The 19504-nt window shown below is 35.5% G+C and overlaps 1 protein-coding gene across 1 annotated transcript in view; it reads right to left on the reverse strand.

Annotated features, from left to right (window-relative positions):
• The window catches only part of RALYL (RALY RNA binding protein like), a 368284-nt gene that overhangs the window by 36857 nt on the left and 311923 nt on the right, over positions 1 to 19504 (reverse strand). The window contains exon 4 of the mRNA XM_062568158.1: positions 14944 to 14976. Within this exon, the coding sequence (XP_062424142.1) occupies positions 14944 to 14976 (33 nt within the window). The remainder of the gene's footprint in view (positions 1 to 14943; positions 14977 to 19504) is intronic.

The raw sequence follows: 19504 nt of genomic DNA on the forward strand, positions 1-19504 counted from the left end.
GCAGCACAGTGGTAGAGTGCAATAACTCCTGCCTTACTGGCTACATTAAACATCCTTAACAGTGACTGCAGCCCTTGAGGGCAAGACATTCTGTGAGACCCTGAGAGGTCTGTAGTACTATAAGTTTAGTTCCTAGTCCTCTTGGCTGTGAAGCAGTTGTCCTGAATGTGTAGTGTAGAGGGCGTAAATCAGTGATGATGAGAAGAACCCCAAACTGATAAACCAGAAGAAAAAAATGCTTTGCTTTCTTTTAAATCAATCTCACTTATTGTTTGTTTGTTTGTTTTTGAAGTTGAATGGTAATTTTTCAGTGCTTGGTAGTGATATATTAATGACATTACACTGTGAAAGCAACCAGTATAGCTCTCCACTTACAACCATAATTGTTCATACCTGTGAATGCCAAGGGTCAGATACAAGCTTTAGTCGGTGCTGTGGTGTAAACCACGAAGCAGAAATTTATTGCAGATAATCCTTGGCACTGAAATCAAGGTGACTGAGGGGCTCTTAACTCCTTGAGTGTTATTCCTTATCAACTCACCAACCTGTGTTAGGAAGGCTGCAGTAAAGGACTTGTATGGTGTAAAATAACAAATACTGAGCAAGTTGGAAGCAGAAAAAGGTTTAAATGAGCCTATGAACTGGTAGAGTCAGCAGTTTCATGATGGCATTGTAAACAGACAGATTACTTACAAACATATGCCATCTCTGCAGTATGAACAGCAGAACTGTGCACATGATGCTGCTATTGAAATGGAAGACAGTAAAAGACACTGTGATACTCACATGGAGACAAAGCAAAACTCCAGTAAAAGATGTTTCTGCTAAGCACAAGTCATGGTTCCTTATTCTGACCAACACTATCTTGTATTAATTGGAGAAAGGTAATGCCCCTTTTTAGCTTCACTTCACTTAACACTAAGCCTATTTTAAATTCTTTATGCCTGAAGAATAAAGGAATCCTCAAGGGCCAGTTTTTTAGAGCTGTAATTCTATACCTATTCAACTTTCATTTGTGTTTCAGCAGCTATATGTGTCAGGCAAATGCAATTATACCTCTGCATCTTTGAAATAAACTTTTATTATGTCCTTATTTATCTGATGACATTGTATATTGAAAATACATCACTACTGCATAGACTTTCTTGTGTTGTGTTTTATACCACAGAAGATTTTTATAAATTATTGTTCATATTCTGTTTTCATTTACTTTGGTCTAAATAGCAGTTAATATAACTGACTTCAGTAGAGTTAATCTGAATTTTGAATAGTTCATGAAGAGTAGAGCAGAGTTTGATTTCTTGTTTTCAGAATGGAGAGAATTTCAGTCTTGCATGTGATTCCCCTTGACTATCATCTTTTTCTTTCCTTTCAGTAGGTATTCATCTGCAGAAATTTATTTGTAAATCATAAATGTTGACAAATCAGGCATAATGTATCTTAAATCAATTGACAGCACTATCATCATTTATACTGTCAATTGTGTCTCTGTTGTCAGGCCTGGATAAAAATATGAAAAACAAAAGTAATATTTCTTCAATCAAACTCTTTTTAGAAGGCACATATCAACATAATGGTTCAAACTAGTAATCCAGTCTCTTGCAAAAATCATTTCTCTTGTCATGTAAAGACAGTGCTAGAAATTGTTCCTGTTGAGTGCAAAAGCAAATCAGCCTGAATTGAAGTGGTATTAAAAAAAAGGGGGGGGGGGGGCAGGAGGGAAAGAAAAGTGGGGATGACTAGATGATTTAGGGAATAAGCAATGTAAGGTGGAAATTTTGTCTGATAGAAAATCAATCAGATGGCTATGAATTTCACAAACTATTAAAAAAGGTGGTGATTTCAGACTATTTTTCAGTGGAAGGCTACCTATATTCCCCAAAGACACCAATTAGATCGGTGCTAATTAACATATTAATTGATAATCTCACTGCAAGTCTGCAAGACTAAAGGAATATGTGGACTGAATACCACCTTTATGTTAGAGCTGATCCTGTTTTAGTTAAGGCTGAGGATGCTGATGGAAGTGGAAAGACGCTTCTGTTTTGTAGTTCAGGCTGTATATTCTGCAAAGAGAACAGTCTCCAGAGCCTACTTTTTGCTGATATGCTTACTGTCAGTGATTCCTTCAGCTAATATATTCCTGGAAGTTTACAGAAAGAAAGAAAGAAAAAAAGAAAAAGAAAAAGCAAGGAGGATTCCAACCTTACCGATTCTATGATTCTATGAAAAGCAATTATAGAAAAAATATAGAAAAAAAGCACAGAAAGAAATGCAATAAAAGGAGACTGTGTAAAAACTGACATGTGGCAAATCTAATCCAAAAGAGGTATGCATTGTTCATGTAAGGCATATATACATTTAACAACTTGTCCGACATAAGTACTCTATATGTCTCCATATTCTATAGTATGCTGTTTTGTTCCACTTTCAGATATATCTTTCCTTTACCCTCTTGCTCTCTTCTCAAAACTGTTTTCCTAATGAAATGTATTTTTGGGGACACTGAATGTACTGAATGTACTTGCCAATGTGAATTTGGGGCAAAACTTGGGCAAATGTTCAAAGCTGAATATACACAGGTGGGCAGGAAAGTCATTAGACACTTCCCTGTAGAGAGTTAGGCGAAGTTTGTAAAGCACAGGATAGCAAAAACATTGAGTTTAATATTCAGACCTGGAGAATTAGCTGGCCTGAGAGCTATTTTTGGCAGCCAAACGGGCACAAGTAATGCAGGGAGTTCCAAGTAAAATTCATCCCAAACAATTTTCTATACAGCGTAAGTGCTAGGTATTAGTACCTCAAATCAGAAATACTTACCGTGGTGGTAGGCACAGTGCACCCTTTGCACTGATGGCCTGATGCTTTTTAGAAATAAAATACTGCATTTTAGCTTTCTGCTTCAAGAAACCTAAATAAATCTACATAATGTCTCCCTGTCCTTTCTTCTCCTGCTGTTAAACTATGTTTCTGTCCTCTAATATAAAATCCAGTTTCCCATGGTGTCGGGGCCTTGGCTATCTTGCAGGACTATGAAGAGCTGAAGTAAGCAACAAGCCATTCAAAGGTCACCAAGGAGGAATTCCTCGAGGGCAAGAGGATTAAGAAGATAAGGTAAGCAGAAGCCTGAGATCACTCACAGGACTGTGCATCCAGAAAGGGAGTCAACACAGCAGCCAATTAGAAACTGAGCAGATGCGTGTGGACAATGCTAGACAACCCACAGAAATGCTTTGCAAGGTGCGTGGATGCATGAGCTTGCTGGAAAAGATATATAAGCTAGATAGACAAAGGAATAAAGTTGGATTGAACTTGCATCACATTGATGTGTGTGTTCCTTCCCGTCTTGCCAATAACGGGCTACGGCAGCATGCGAACACATTACACTTAGGTGATGAAAAAGCTTTCCAGTGTCAAGTGGCCAAACTGTTTCCCAAGGTGTCCTTTAATTGTATAGAGTGATGGGAAATTCTTGATGTCCATATATATTTTTCCTTAGTATGAGAGTAATGAGTCCTTCTTTCTTAAAAATGTGTTTTAAATTCAGTGTATTCAAGGCACTACTGTCAAATCATACACAAGTGATTGATTATCCAATTTTTGGCAATATTGTACACATTGCAGAAGTGTGGTTTAACTTGGTTTGACAAGTACAGAAGAGCGTCATTGACAGGTGTAGGAATAAGTGATGGGTTTAGACTTTGAAATGTTTCTACAGCTTTTCACTGAACAGCAGATTGATAAATTAAAAATGCAGTGGTAGCACTGGAGTTGAAAAACTAATCACTTAAGACTACAAAAACAGATCTCTGAAAACTTTATGTACTCTCCATAGAAGCAGTCTTAGAAGCTTGAATGGCAGAAGAACACCCTTCACAAAAGATTAATTCATTACAATGCGACAATGTTAGAGTTCAGGTAGAGAAAAAAGTGTATGTTAAGAGCATAATACTACTGTTTATATATAAGAAATCTCATTTGATGGCCATAATGTTAGAATTTAGTGTGTTTTTTTTTCTTGCTCGATGACAATATTTATGCTTTTTAGTCTTATCAATCCTGGCAAAAATTATTCCATGTGTACAAAAATGCAGTATTAATACATTCAGCCTCTCATCTGGAAAGATATTCTTTACTCTTAATTAAGAGATACAGTGATTCTTATGATTCTTAGGCAGTGAACAGTATATCCATCTTTTCTCTTCTGCATATATTAATTTCATCGCATTTCAGATATTAAGAAGATGAGAGCACAAAACAGGGCTCAGGCAGCTCTCTGCTTCCATTGCTGCCATTTTTCTGCAGCGTGTACCCCTATATCATGTGGTCACAGCCCCTGAGCAGAGTAGTTTTCTCCTGACAGATTAGAGCTGTGCTTGCCCCAGTATGCACCATTGCTGCTAAATGTTTATAGAAAGTTTCATTTCGAATGTTTTATCACTCTGGGTAATGCACGTTAGAAGCTAACAATACAGACACATCACAGGTAAATTTGTTTTTCTGTAGTCTACTGAATTAAGCTACCATAACAATTTACTCCTCGGAATTGCTTCCAGCATCTCTTCCAGAAACATAAGACTGTGAAGAATTAAAATCACTGAAGTCTTTCTCCGTCTCTCTCTCCTTCCCCCTTTATGTGCTTTCTGAGCTTCCTTCTCCCCTCCTCCCCCAATTTTTGCCTTCTCTCAGCAAAACCACATTACCGTTACGCACCCTTATAGGACTTGCATGACTGGGATATTATTTTTCTATGAATGCTCTACACAGCAAGACAGTTTTATAGTCTATAAAATACCAGCCAGAACCTGAAATACACCTAATGACTGATGCCTAAACAAGGTTTGGTCAAAGCCAAATGGTATTTGAGTCCAGATTTAAAGTGTAATAGCAATTAATGTGTGTGTGAGTGTGTGCGTGTGTGTGCGCGCGTGCACGTGCATAAAAAGGATTAATTTTGCAAGGAAACAAAGCCTTATTCAATACCTCTCAGGTACCTCGGTCTCTACTAAAGACATGTGCACACTAGGACATAATGCTGCACTACATCTAAGCTGCGCTAACAGCCTCCAGTTTTGCTTCACTAATTTCACTGTAACGGAAGATGTAGCTCTCATTTCTATCCCATACCCTCCTGCACTGCAGAGAAAGAAAGATGGATCCACAGGATGAACTAGATTATTTGAGAAATGTTTCACTTTTCCTCCTTTGTGTATTGATTGTGATTTCTGTGGAGGTGTTCGCTATTTTCAGGTATTTGAGAAACAGTTCACAGAAAAAGTGCAGTCTCAAAGTTAGTAATTTTTCATTTTGACTATTTGATGTTCACAGTACGCCTGAAAACCTGCCTGTATTTTCTGTAGCTTGATTTAGATTGCAAGGGAGAAAATAAGGTCACGCTTAGTAGGTACTTTGGGGCAAATATTTGATTTTGCTAAAGTTCCTAATATGTTAAGACTTGTAAGTACCTTCTGATAATTATCTGACCAGTTATGAACAACGTTTGACACGAGGAGCTACAGGATGATGGCTGATTGAGCCTCCCGTTGTCTCCTTGGACAGTAAGGGCTGCAGGATCCAATTGTCAGACAGTTCAGAAAGGTTATTTTTATAGAAAGAATTAGAGGCAATGGAAAAGAGAGAAAAGAAGAAAGAAAAATCTGGTAACTCTGGATTTATTAGAAATGGATGCATACTGTTAAAATTAAGTGAATACTTTAACTTTAGTTACAGAGTCACTGCCATGGCAATATAAACTAGCAGTTGCTGGTCATGCATGACAGTTCCACTTTGATTTGTCCTCCTGCACATTTCAGGCACATTCTCAGAATTTTAATTCTATTCTAATATGTGTTTGAGAAAAAAATGCCTCCTTTTTATTGAATAAAGATGATCCTTACCTGAATCTAGAACAGAAGCTGAAGACTTTACCAAAAAATTTCTAGTGCTTTATTCCTCTTAGCACAGTAGTGGCAATAAAGAGTGTGACCTGAATTCTTATTTATGTTTTGTATACATTAACAGCAAAATTATTATAATCTGTTACACCTGTGTGTAAACCCTGATGCCAATATGTATGACAGATGCTACCAAAGGTATAATTTGGCCTGCAGAAAATATTCAAAGAATCTAGGCTAACCATGAAAAGATTTCCCCAAACTAAATGGATAAATTCAGATTGCTTGGAATTTCATCTCATAATTTTAACTAAGAAACAACAACAGCAACAAACAAGCAAACAAACAAACACAAATCAAAACAAAAAAAAATCAAATCTAGACACTCAAAATTGACAGTATTTTTCTACTGCTTGGGAAGTCTCTGGTCTCTGGTCTGAACTTGACCCTAAATACCATAAACCCTAAGCCCTTCTTCTTGTCAAATTGTCAAATAAAGACATACTAATGTAGTTGTGAAGTGAGCTGTAAATGAGGTCTAGCCTCCCTGGTCTCAGCTTCAACTCTCAGAATAAGCTAAATTCATAGAAATCAAACTACAAAATGATCTTACTGATCATCTGAAATCTTACCCAGTATAAAGGTTTATTCTGATTTTGTTTTATTTCTAATGAGGGGTATACTACAGTATGCTAACGTACAGCTGGACAATGCAGTAAGGCAAGATGTGAGTTATTGTTCCTTACTATCATACACAAGGGCCATTGACAGAACAACACTAAAGATATAATGGCTGCTAGCCTGAAGCTTAATACCTTAAAAAAAATAAAATACAAAAAAAAAAAAAAAAAAAAAAAAAAAAAAATACAAAAGGGCTCCCCAACTCACTCCGAGTCAGTATCATGACTTACCAACAATACTGTGGATTTCACAAGAGATGGGCCCATGTATTGGAGTAACTGGCTAAAAGTACCATTGCATTCTGCCACATGTCTATGCTAACATGACTTCTCTACTATATCCAGTGTGAGATGGGGTCAGCCACCGTTTTGTCTATCTGAGTCTTGAAACTCCCACGGATGGAGATCCTGCAGCCTCTCTGGTGAACATACTGCATTTGCTCCAGCTCTAAGGATGCAACTACTTGTGGGACACAGCAGTTTAATCGAGGTTATAAATATAACCTTGGGTATAACCAAGGTTATAAATATAATAAAGGTTAAAAATAGTACAGAATCAAAAAACAAACAAGCAAACAAACAAAAACCTCACCCCTCTCACAAACACTATGCACAGTAATAACTCCCATCTTTACATGTTACAGAAAGTCATACTTTCCCCCTCAACAGAACACTTAGTACAGGGAAGAGAAGGGACAGTCCATTTTTTAACTCAGAAGCAGTACTAACATACTGCATTGAGAACACACGGAAAGCCAGGAAAAAAACAGGCCTTTTTTTTTTTTTTTTTTTTTTTTATGTTTCATAATTTTAAATTGTAAAGAAAAAAAAATTTAATCCTCTAGGTAATAGTATCTGCTTTCTTCTGCCTCCCTCATTCTCTTCCTCCTTACTTATCCTAGACAATTGGTCTGTATTTTCAGTACTGTTTTAGATGTTGTTCTTTGATGTGTTACCTTTGCTTTAAAAAAAACCCAATGAGATAAGAAGAGGAAAAAAGCTAAATCAATATCTGTGGCAGTGCTCTTGATGGAGCTGCTTAAGAGAAGGTTTCAGTCACCTAGCCATTTCAGAAAGCCAATGTATATAGAGGCTAATTTGGAGCAATAAGCTTTGAAGCAAGGCCTCTTGCTGACTGCTGTGTGATTATGGCTGGTTAACCTCTTAAGAAGTACATCTCTTTTTCAAGGAACTGCAGAAGGATATGAAGCTGACTTCCAGTTAAAAGCTAACATAGGAATACTGCTTGTCTTTCTATGGTTTGGCTTTCTAACATTTCTCTTTGTTCTCCCATCTTTCTCCTCTGGCACAACTCTAAATATCTAAATATTAGGTGGATGGACAAATCTCAGATTCCACTTGTTATTGAAAAACATTAAGCTGATTTCAAATGTGGAATCATAGGGAACAGCATCAGATCCTCTCTGAACATTTCTACAAGACCTAACATACTGAGGATTTAATATTAGGTGAAGTCTCAAATGTTATTATCATGCAAAAGTAATAAGAGCAACATACGTAGGAGAGCAACAGTCAAGTAGAGGTTAAGGGGTTTTAATATATATAATAATGTATATAATATATTTAATATATATATAATGTTTGTAAATTTTAAATTAGCCCTAAAATATATAGCTTCAAAATATAAACTTCAAAATTATTATACTTTTCAATATATTCATCAAAGGGAAATCTGTTGGATTAAAATTTCTTCCTAATGATCTAGAAACCTATGAAAATAGAGTCTTATAATAGCCATATTAAGCATGAAAAATAGTCTCTGTGATTCCCAGAGGTGTTCTTGTGCATAGGGAACTAGAGCTTGTTTATGAGATTCCTTCATGTACCTGTTGGCTTGCCAGAGTAAGCAAGTTATTCATCATCGCTGCAGCCCACAGAGATTGCTGAGAGCTAAATGCTATGTCCACTTCTCTATGTCCAATGAAAGTATGCATTGAGCTAACCTAGACCTCTGCAAACATTAGTTTCTCTAACTACTGATTCAAACAGTTTCTACTGTTTCAGTCAAAAGTTAGTGACATCACAGTATATTCAGCAAATATTGTCCATCCATTTTCCATTATAAGAAAATATCTCTCTGATTTTTCACATAGTCCTTTTCCTCAGACTTTCCTTCCAGTTGTTTTGATCCTGTATACCTGCTCATTTCCTTCCATTTTTTCCCTCTAGAATGCTTTATCCCCCTGTCTTTTCCTTCCAAACGCATTAGTTTTTCCCCACTAGAGAGCATCCTGCCTTGTATGTAGGTGAGACCACAGATATACTATATTGAGGAATCTTTTCACCTTAACTTAGAACATGAACAACCTGTGTAGGTGTCTCCAGAATGAAATGAGAGAATCATATTGGATGATGTAAGTAATAGAGAGTAAATAAAATAGAAAGACAAATATAATAACTAGGAGAGAAAAAAGAGATCTCATACTCTGTTGCCTTTCTAAATTATGAAGCACATTTTTTCTAATGTTATTAAGATCAGAGAGAGGAAGAAGGATTTTTCAAGGTGCATATTTATTGAGCTTGTTGATAATAAAAGTTAATGGAATTAGGAAAAAAAATGTTTTTTTACCAAATGCATTAGTCTAACTTTTATATAATGTACATTTTTTTTGTGTATATAGAAGTAGAAACGGCGCAGAATGAAAAAGATCACAGAAAGAAAATAATCATAAAATAATTACTTGGATTTCAGATGAGTAGAAAAACATATATAATCTATGTTCTTTAAACAATGACAAATGAGACAGAAACACCAGAAGATGCAGCAAGTACAAGTGGATCAGCACCATTATTACTGTGGGTTGGTAATTTCTTCAGAGAGATCTGTAAGCAAGAATCTTTTTATAAATTTGTAAAAGAGTGATGTCCATCTGCTATTTCAGAATCTTAAAATAATTGAAAACAGACAATCATAGAAAAGGTTAATCCTTCTGAGTTTTGGTAAGTTGTTGAAAGAGATGTGTAACACTGCTTGAAATTAAACTGTACAGATTCTCAGCCTCTTCTACACAAAGATCCCTAGCTTTTTGTATTGGTTATACTCCCATAAATCCTGCCTTTCTGGGAACTACTCCTGCTTGTGACCTCCAGGCTAATCCACATGCATAATTCAATGGTTGGCTTTTTTTGGAGGGTATTTCACGCAAATATAGAACTGCTGCTTCTTATCTAAGCCACAGACTCAGAGTGTTTGTAAGCATAAGAAATTACTGCCTCTCTGTAAACAGCAAGTTTCAATAATTTTCAAGGGTTCATTTCTCCCATGTTTCTCACATAAACACAGGTCCTGAATTCCTGGCCCACACATGAACAAGAATTACGAAATTATGTTCAGGATTAGCAGTTTTATTCATTTTATATAGATATTGAGATACTTCTGGTTTCTCATCTTTTCTTGATATTTTTCACTATGCTCAAGAAAAATCATTTTCATAGTTATCTCTTTCCAGAAGTTGGATGAAAATAGTAGGAATAGTGTCTGCCCCTTTCCACTGGTGGTTTTTGATTCTACCTGATAATCAGGGGCAAAACTTTGTAGTATCTGCTCTACAAAAATGACACTTGGTTACATTCTTGGTTAGAGCATGGTGCTATTAATGGTAAGGTCGCGGGTTCGATCCCCATCTGGGCCACTCGCTTGAGGCTTGGACTAGATGATCTCCAGAGGTCCCTTCCAACCTTACCAATTCTATGATTCTATGATTCTGCTTTGTGCATTATAACCTCATATCTGTTATTAAACAAAATAAAAAGAAAAAAGAAAAAGGAAGAAATGTGGATGATGATTTCAGTTAGAGATCTCCCCCAAAAAATCTACCAGAGAAAAAAAATAAGAGGTATTACTTTTTATTTTTGGGAGGTACTTCATAAAGCTAATCCTCCCCAAATTCCTTAACTGTTCTAAAAGTACCAGATTTAGGCTGTGCTATTAAAAACAATGGCTTTTCAGTACTGCTTATGATTACATGCTTTCCAGAAACAGGACCCTGGTGAGGAAGGGATAGTTCATTCAGATCTTTAGTCTCATTACTGAGAATGTCAAAAATGCAGCAATGATTGACAATTTTATTTGTCCCTCTCTTCTTTTCATCAGATAGACAACTGTTCATCATGTAATAAATGCAAACAATTCATTAATTCACATATAACTCTCTCTAGGCCTTCTACTTAAATTTATGGTGTTTACAGCAAACAACCAATCTTGAAAAAAAGAAGAAAAGGAGCGGAAAAGTCAGCAGTAAAATTCAGCTGGCAGTAGATGAATCTAAGTTCTTACTAGCTGGAAAAAAAAATCAGCTCTTACTCTCTCTTGTCTCCTCTGAATCCCGCTATATAAGACATCTTATTAAATAACACACACATTTTTCAATGTCCAAAGAAATTATCAGTGATCGTGATGGAATCCCTACCACTAATATTTTAGGATAAAGACTGGATGTTATTCTAAAAGGTGCAGTTAAATACAAGCAAGAATTAATGCAAAGGATTCCTACTGTGTGAAAAGGCTACAAAATCAGTATGGTCCCTCCTGACCATGTAACGCTATTCTAAATCTTATAGGATATTGCAATAGCTGTGTCTTATGAAATGAGTTTTGAATATTATGGCTCAGACTCACAATCCATTACCAATTTGCATGCCGTGTTACTTAGAATTTACCAAGTGCTAAACTTACGCATACAGATAGTTACCATGAATCGGTTGCCATGAAATAGCTTGATCAATGGCAAGTAACTAAATTATCAACCTAACCTTTTAGAAAGAATGGTAACTGTTTGGTTGAGGAGATAAGTGTTGACTCTTATCATTACTATAAAAACAAACCCCCAGATATGAAAAGCAAATGTGTATCATTAAAAGTTGTGTATATTTTGAATGTTTTTTCTCTCTTTTGTGTATCATATATACTTTGTCATAAAGTAGGATGAACTTATATGAGTTGGCTCTTGTGTTGGCCTTTTTGCACTATACATTTTTTTCTACCTCTTGACCTGCCTGGTCTGAATGCTCTAAAGACTTCTACATGCACTTGATCTGATGCCTTATGAGTAGTCTTTACTTTGGTGGAACCAGTTGTTAAAATTAAACACACATTTGTAAATGTGTGAATTTGTGTATAGATCACAGCTGTAGTCTCTGATGGTAAATTCTTCTAGGCATGGATTGTTCTAGTTTATTTTTTCATTCTAACACTATATTAGCACCAGAGGAAGGAATCCTCCCCAAAACCTTCACTTTGTTGCTCTTTAAGACTGAATCGGGTCACAAAACCTCAGAAGTGTGGAAATAAGACATGAGGGGAGATGTATCCTGCATTCCATAACCTTCAGCACTCTTAGGAACTATGAAAGCATTTCCTAAGGATTTTATTTCCATCTCTGAAAGACAAAGGAAGAAAATATATGCTTCAAATTCAAATTTATATTCTAGACCAAAACTGTAACATTGAATTCAGATACTTTTTTTATATGAACAAATCACATAATGTGTATACTTTAGCTCCTAATTGCTGCTATTAGAGACTTGCATTAAAGAAGTGCCAGTGATTTCAGCACTAGGTTATCCCCCTGTCTTACACAGGGAGGGAAGGTGCCTGGATTTGACTTCCTCGTAATGCACTTTGCACTAGAATGGAGGATAAAGGGATAAAGGCAACAGTTTCACCAAGGGAGAACAGGGGCCCCTCTCTCTGCGTATTTGGAAGAGAAGCCACAACAGCAAGAGGTGGGATCTGCTTGTCTCTGTAGCTGCCATTTCCTGAGAGGAGAGAGATGTTGCACTGGTTTGGGAGCCAGATTTAATCTGCGGGAGCTAGCTATCTGGCAGCTGCAGCAGCCGGTGCCGGCACACGCAGGCAGAGCACAAGAACAGTGCTGCGATCTCGAGCTCTTGGGCTGCCGCGCTTCACTTTCTCTCCCCCTACCAAAAGAATTAACGAGGGAAAAGTGCTGAGCAGTTGTTCACTTAGGCACAGGAAAAAAAAAAAAGTGTAATTAGACTCCTGAGGCAGTAAAATGAAAACATGGAAACAAATCTCTCTTGTAGAAGGGAGATAAATGAAAGGCTGGTTTGCAGAACCATCTGTGGGCAACCAAAAGTGATTTAGATCAGTGTTTTGGCTGGTGCTGACTGCAAGAGGCATTAAGGACACCCATACTTTCAAGTAGTTATGATTGCAGCTGTCAGTCCGAGTTAAAACCTTAGATAAAGGTTTCAGCCTGAGTGCTCATCCTCTGAACAAATGAACCCCAAATTAACAGGCGACTAGGAGGACCGTGTGTCTGCCTCAGCACCACGAAGGTAGGTGTTTGCTTTGGCCACTCCTCGCCGCACAGCGTTCTGGCCTTGGTCAGAGGCCACCTCCTCTGGGGTGAGGAAAATGGAGCAGTAAAAGGCAAGAGTAGCGCAGGGGCAGGGACTGACTTGCACATTTTCAAGCACAATTTTTATGAGTTTGTAAAAAACGCTTTGAGTACATTCAAGACAAACTTCTGCGAGGCTTTGCACGGAGGTTGAGTCTCTTCACTCCAATTAGAGTTCCTGAGAGGAATCCAGTTTAGCAAAACGTCACACACAACTACTATGTGGCAGTAATGTGAATTTACTCAAAGGTCATCCCTCAGCTCTTATGGAGGAAAAAAAAAAAAAAAAAAAAAACAAGTCAACTCAAATACAGCCACTTCTTTCTCAGTACTCAAAATCAACTGTTGAAAAATTGTTAGCAAGATTCTTAAAATCATGACATGAACTACAGACACGGGATTTGTTATTTTGTAGTAGTTACTACTACTATAATTGCTACAGCTAACACCACCATTTTCATTTTATTTGTTTTTCTGGATTTTTTTTATTTTTTTTAATTATTTTATTATTTTCAAGCTTGTTTCTCAGCCACAATGGCTTGAAGCTTTTCTTTACTTAATCTTAAAGCTGAAATTTTCAGGTAATCACCTCATTACAAGAACTGAGGCCTCAAAACAAAAAATAAACAAAAAAACAAACAAAAAAAATAACAACAAAACCCCCTAAATAGTACAAGTTCCAAATTGGAATAACAAGAGATAACGAGATATATAGCTGATGTGATGAATTTGGACATTTCATAGCATGCAAAATGTGCATGCAAACCAAGAGGGCCATCCTCTCCTCTTGTCAAATTAGACCACAATTTCACTTATTTTTTCAATGATTTTAAGCTGCTAAAAAGTAGAAATGGCAATTAATTCAAAATATGCTCAAACAAATCAAAGTTACTTTATACTATAAAAATGAGGACTCAGTCCTGCTTATGCTGATTTATAGAGTTTCTCTGTTCATAACAGATACACTTCCTTTTTTTGCTATTTTTAATATGCACTTTAGAACCTGAAGTAGTTTTTAGATTTGACATTAATTCTGCAGCTTAATTCTGCAGCTACTGATAATTATGTGGTAGAATTAACCCTTAATGGATCGCTTTGTTTTGGGAACTTTTGCCTGCCATTTTTATTCTTAGCTGTACAAAACATATGGTACTGTGAACAATAAAAATGAGAATGAAGAGAAGTAAAGAATATACATTTCTGAAAAAAATGAACTGTGAGTGAAGAAGGAAGGATACAATGGGTTAGGACGGTTTTAAAGAAAGAAGCTGAAGGCCAAATAGTTTATGAAAAGTGAACTTCAGACTCAGAAGTAAGACACAAATACATACCTTTCATATATAGAATGGACTACCTTTTACCAAGAAATTTTATTTTTCCAGAATATATCCGATTTAAAAATAGCATTTTGGAAAAGATATATTAATCATTTGCATGTATAGAACACATAACTAAGTTGCTATGAGACTATGAAGTCAGGAGATTTATTTAATACGTAAATCAGTATAAACATGATCTATAATTAGGCTAATGCCTATTTCAATTTTATGAATCTAATGGTTTTCTGTTATTCAAATATAATTGAAAATTTTATTTTAAAAATATATTATCAATCTTTTCTCATTGACGTGGGCAACCAGCATAGACATTATTTGGAACGGTTTCTGACTGAAAGAACAGTGAAACAAAATAACATGACAGCTGCTTAGCAAAATGCAACATTTAACTAGTACATTTTTTCAATACAAATTTTAGTTAGTCAATAGAGGTAAAACATGCCTTTTGATATTTCTGCAGAAGGGAGATACTCATGCAGACTTTATCAATTGATATCTACTTTCTAGAAGCTTAGGTATAGTAAATAACTATAATGCAACAGGATGTAGATGCAGTAAATAACCATAGCACTGAAACAGGATATTTATGTCAGCATAATCCCACGATTATATTATATGATCATTGAAATATATAAAGATGCTTACTTACCCAACGGACAAGAAAGGTTCTTTTGATTCAAGTCTGTCAAGTAAAAAATATAAGTTTTAAAAAATACATTTGATATATATATGTAGTATTTCAGAACATTTATATGATGAATTTAAAACAGTCACTCTCAACATCCAATTTATTTGGTGAACAACATACAATTTGACAACAGCAGGAGGCTATAAAGGGCCTGATCCATTATGCTAGTAGTTTAACTAGAAAAAAACCCATTTCCCTGTCTTTGCCTTTGGGACAAAATAGTTTTCAAAGCAGCACACATAAAGTCTTAAAATTTCATAAACTCAGCTGACTTGTGTAGATATTTACATGGAAAGGCTAAAGTAAACAAGTAATACTGTGTCCCTTTTTTGCATTTTTCAAGTAAATTCAATTATTTTCAGTTCTTGACAACTCTGATTCAAGAAGATACTGCCTCTTCTTTTTTTTTTTTCTTTTTTTTAATATTAAACATAAAATTATGTACAGGTTTAAGTATTTTGCTGAACTAAGGGCCTCCACATGAATTCTGTTTGCTTTCCAATATCCCCTGCTTTTGTGACACGATCAGTGCTTCATTCCGGGAATTGCTGACAGATATGCCACAATCAGCATTGCACTGGAGGCTGAACGCTGCTAGACAGACCCAGAACCATTCCTACTTCTTCAATCAGTTATTAAAAGCGCCTCTCTCAAACTCCTTGTTCTTGCTTCTGTCTTTGTGAGGAGCTGCACCACCTCCACACCAGCACGAGATTCTCCTACAATGAGTTTCCACCCAGCCAGAACTGATCTAAAAGTCCTTGTCTACGTTCTTGTGCAGTGTTTCTGCTCCAGTACCTAGAACTGGCTAGCCTTAATTTTGGAGTACTTACTGGCTGCAATGAGTTTACTGACATTTGCTATTTGTTAGGACTATTAGCATGTGAGTTTAAGGTCTTTTATAAAAATATTAAAAGAAAATTTCCCACTAAATTATTTTGAGGTGCTATCTGACATAAACATGAGGCAAAAGTTCTGTATTATGCTAAACTTCCCTGGGAGTCCTGTGTTATGAAGAAAATGAACAGGTAGCCTTTAAGTGTTTCCAAGAGTATTTCTAAGAAAAGTGAAATATATCATTTCTGGAACGGAACATTTCAACTGTGATGACACTTTCCATTCCAAACCAATTCAATTGCAAAATTAACTACTCTGAAGCAGAATATAAAACTTTATTTAAAGTAATTGCTTTTTTTTTAACCACCCTTTTCTGCACATCTTCCTTTGTAGAAAAGCAAACAAGTACATTTGCATTTATTATTGAAATGTTTTTCCAAAAAAAGAAAAGAAAATAGAATATGTTATGTGTTTATCATCATCTATCCAGAAGAGTATTTCCAAAAATGAATTTGTCACTGTGCTTTTGAAACAATGCTATGATTTTGTCTTTAATAATGCATGTCAGCTTTTTGCAAGGCATTTGCTTCTGAAGAAGATGTTTTCCAAAATTACTAGTGGAAATAATTTAGGAATATATCTTCATGTACAGTGCTAGCTTCCAATGCACTTTAAACCTAGATTCCTGGGGTTAGATCTTCAGCAGAGGTGAGGGCTCCCTACATAAGGCTTGAGGAAAGGCTAAAATACATCCACAAAATATTGACTTTTCTGTTGTCTTTCTGGATACATCTGGCTTTTCCACTTCTTCCCGAGACTATGATCCACGCAGAAGCAAAAGGGTAGGAAAGGGAGCCACTAATGCATTTGTATGCTGATACGTACTGTGTTCATGGAAAAGCAGTATAAGCCTGAAGTTGTGCTGTCCATACACTTGAGGGAAACACTCCTTTTCCTCCTGTGGATAGCACTGTTAGGAAAACATCTGACTGATTTTTGCAGTTTTACTCTAGGTATGAAGAAAAATTCGTCTAATTTTTTTATTTGTTTTATCTGCTTAACGAAATGAATCAGACTTGGGAAGTACCTTGGCTTTTGTGTGAGAAATTAATTAAAAGCCACATGAGCAAAATCTGTAAGCCTTGGCACATATTCCCATACAGAACACAACAATTTTGTAGTGAAGAAAGACTTGTAATGTCACTGTTATCATGGAGGATATTATGGTGGATTTTATTGCAAATTAAAAGCATGTGGTATAATGCCCTGTAGACAAAATACTGCAATTAAAAATCTATTTGAAATCCATTCTCGAGATGGAATTCAATTTGATTTAAATAGTATTGCCCTAAATTTGACCCCTCTCCAGTATATTTGACTAAATGGTTTTAGATAATTTGTTGCATTGCTTCAAATTAATTCAAGTGTTCCTCATAGTAAAGAAATATAATTATCTGTTGACCTTTTATTTAAATTGGTAATTGAGTATATGGTAAATTAATATAAAGGTTTGAAGACTGCAACACTACGTAAAATAACATACTACATCATCTTTACTGGTGACATGTATCAATATATATTATAGATTTTTTTTACCTTTTTTTCTAGCTGATAGTACACCAGAGTTCTGAAGAAGTCTTATGTAATAAAATACACCTCAAAAAAAAAAGTAATCCTAATAGACTGTGAGAGAACTGTTGTCATATACTTCCAGGAGAAAAATTAAAACACAAATGTTCTTTCTTGCAAAAATGTATTGAGCATGCAAGAAATATTAGACTGGGTAGTAAACAAAGGTAGTCATGTCTTATTATATAGGAACGGTAATGAACCTTGAGTGATCAGGATTCATTTTTTTTTCCTGAAATGATTTTCCCTTCAGAAAATTCATTTGTCAGAATGTGAATATATTAATTTAATAAGGATAGGCTAATCCATAGCTTTACTGGAGTTCATATTTTATGTGATTCTGAGCTAAGACTTTCTGAAAGGTCTGAATTTCTTACCTATATATAATGGGTAAATTTTTATAGGAGGAAAAAGACTTTTTACACTGTGTCAACAATTCAGTAAAAATCAATTGCTACAAACCAAATAGGCATAGGAATGAATTTATACCAATTAGCTGCTAGTACTTTTACACTCTATTTTTGGAATAAAAATACTAGGAATTTCCCATTTACCCTTACCTTACCTTTTTACCCTTTGCAACCTGCCCTGATCACAGCAAGATGTTTTACAAGATCTGCTTAATGTAATTGTGCATTTCATGATTTTTTCTTCTACTAAGTTTTCTCATTTTAATGCCAATAAACTAAATCTCATCTTTGACATGGAGTGAACGTGTAGTTGGACAAATATTTCAAAGTTTGTAGGAAAACATGGAAAGAAATATGAGTAGAACTAAGGGTATGTGGTTTCCTATATGCCTTATAAACAAATCATTTTAGGACTAGGAAGATCGCAAAGTAGATTCCATTTTCCTTGCATAATTCTCCTATTAAGGTTATAGGAAAGAATGCTTTTTTTATATCTCAGGCCTGACTCAAGCTATATAAAATAATATCATTTCTTATTAAAGAATCCTTGCTTCTCTGTCCCAAAATCTATTTACAGGAAAAATAGATAACATTACCAACAATATCAGTGCTGTACACAAGAAAATGGGATTTTAGCCAAGCATTTTCTAAGGTATCTTATTCTGAATCAATATATTCTTCCTGGTGATGATCTTATATTTTCATCTCTAAGGATTATGTTAACAAAATATATAGAACTGTTTGTGATCTTATTCTGACTTTTCGGCGCAATAAAATTGTCTATCCTGAATCAAGGAATGCAATGGTCAAGAGCCAAGTATTTTTAGAAGAGTCACTAGTGATTTGGGGTTACATTCTTGAAATCAGGTTTTCTAGGAAGGATAACCTGAGTGTACTGCTGATTTCAGACTTTATCTTGTTTGACTGTAAACACAAAGAATAACAATTCCGGTTCTTGAGGAGATTAGAAAAGTAATACTTCTAATACTTGAATCCAGAGGATTCAAATTTTTTATTCTAGCAGTGTAAGTCAGCCCAGCTAAAAGGCTTTTTTTACTTCAGTCACTGGATGGATTGGTTGTATAACATTGATGTATATTTTTTATGATTGATGTAGTTGACTTATTTACTTGTGAAGCATGCTCTGCACTGTACAGCTTTGAGAGCTAAAGATTTAGCAAAAATATGTGAAGTCAAAGAAGATTCAGATTTACAGTTCTCCCTGTTTGCTCATCAATTCATTTTTAAAATGATAACCAAGGACAAGATACTGCTCAAAGGACCTTTCAAAAGAAACTCTGAGGTGGTGTGCCATTCATAGTGATCAGCTGGGGTTGCATTTTTCTCTGCGTTTTAACTTCCTGGTTTGCCCAGCAGTCTGTAGTAATAAGAAAACATCTTCTTTCAGAATGTTATAAGCAGTATTGCTCACATTTTATCCTCTAATTCCTCTATTTTTTCTAAAGCATACTCATTACAGCTTTGGGGAACTCTCAATATTTGTAAGCAGTTCAATCAGGCCTAATCAAAATGTATCTTAATTTACAGAAGAAATATTATTTTATGTTACTTCCACAATCTGTGGACTCTTTAGACATCATTGTTGATGCACCTTAGTTCTTTTCTTTCTTTTTTCTTTCTTTCTT

Source organism: Rhea pennata, chromosome 2 (genome assembly GCF_028389875.1).
Source record: "Rhea pennata isolate bPtePen1 chromosome 2, bPtePen1.pri, whole genome shotgun sequence".
NCBI lineage: Eukaryota > Metazoa > Chordata > Aves > Rheiformes > Rheidae > Rhea > Rhea pennata.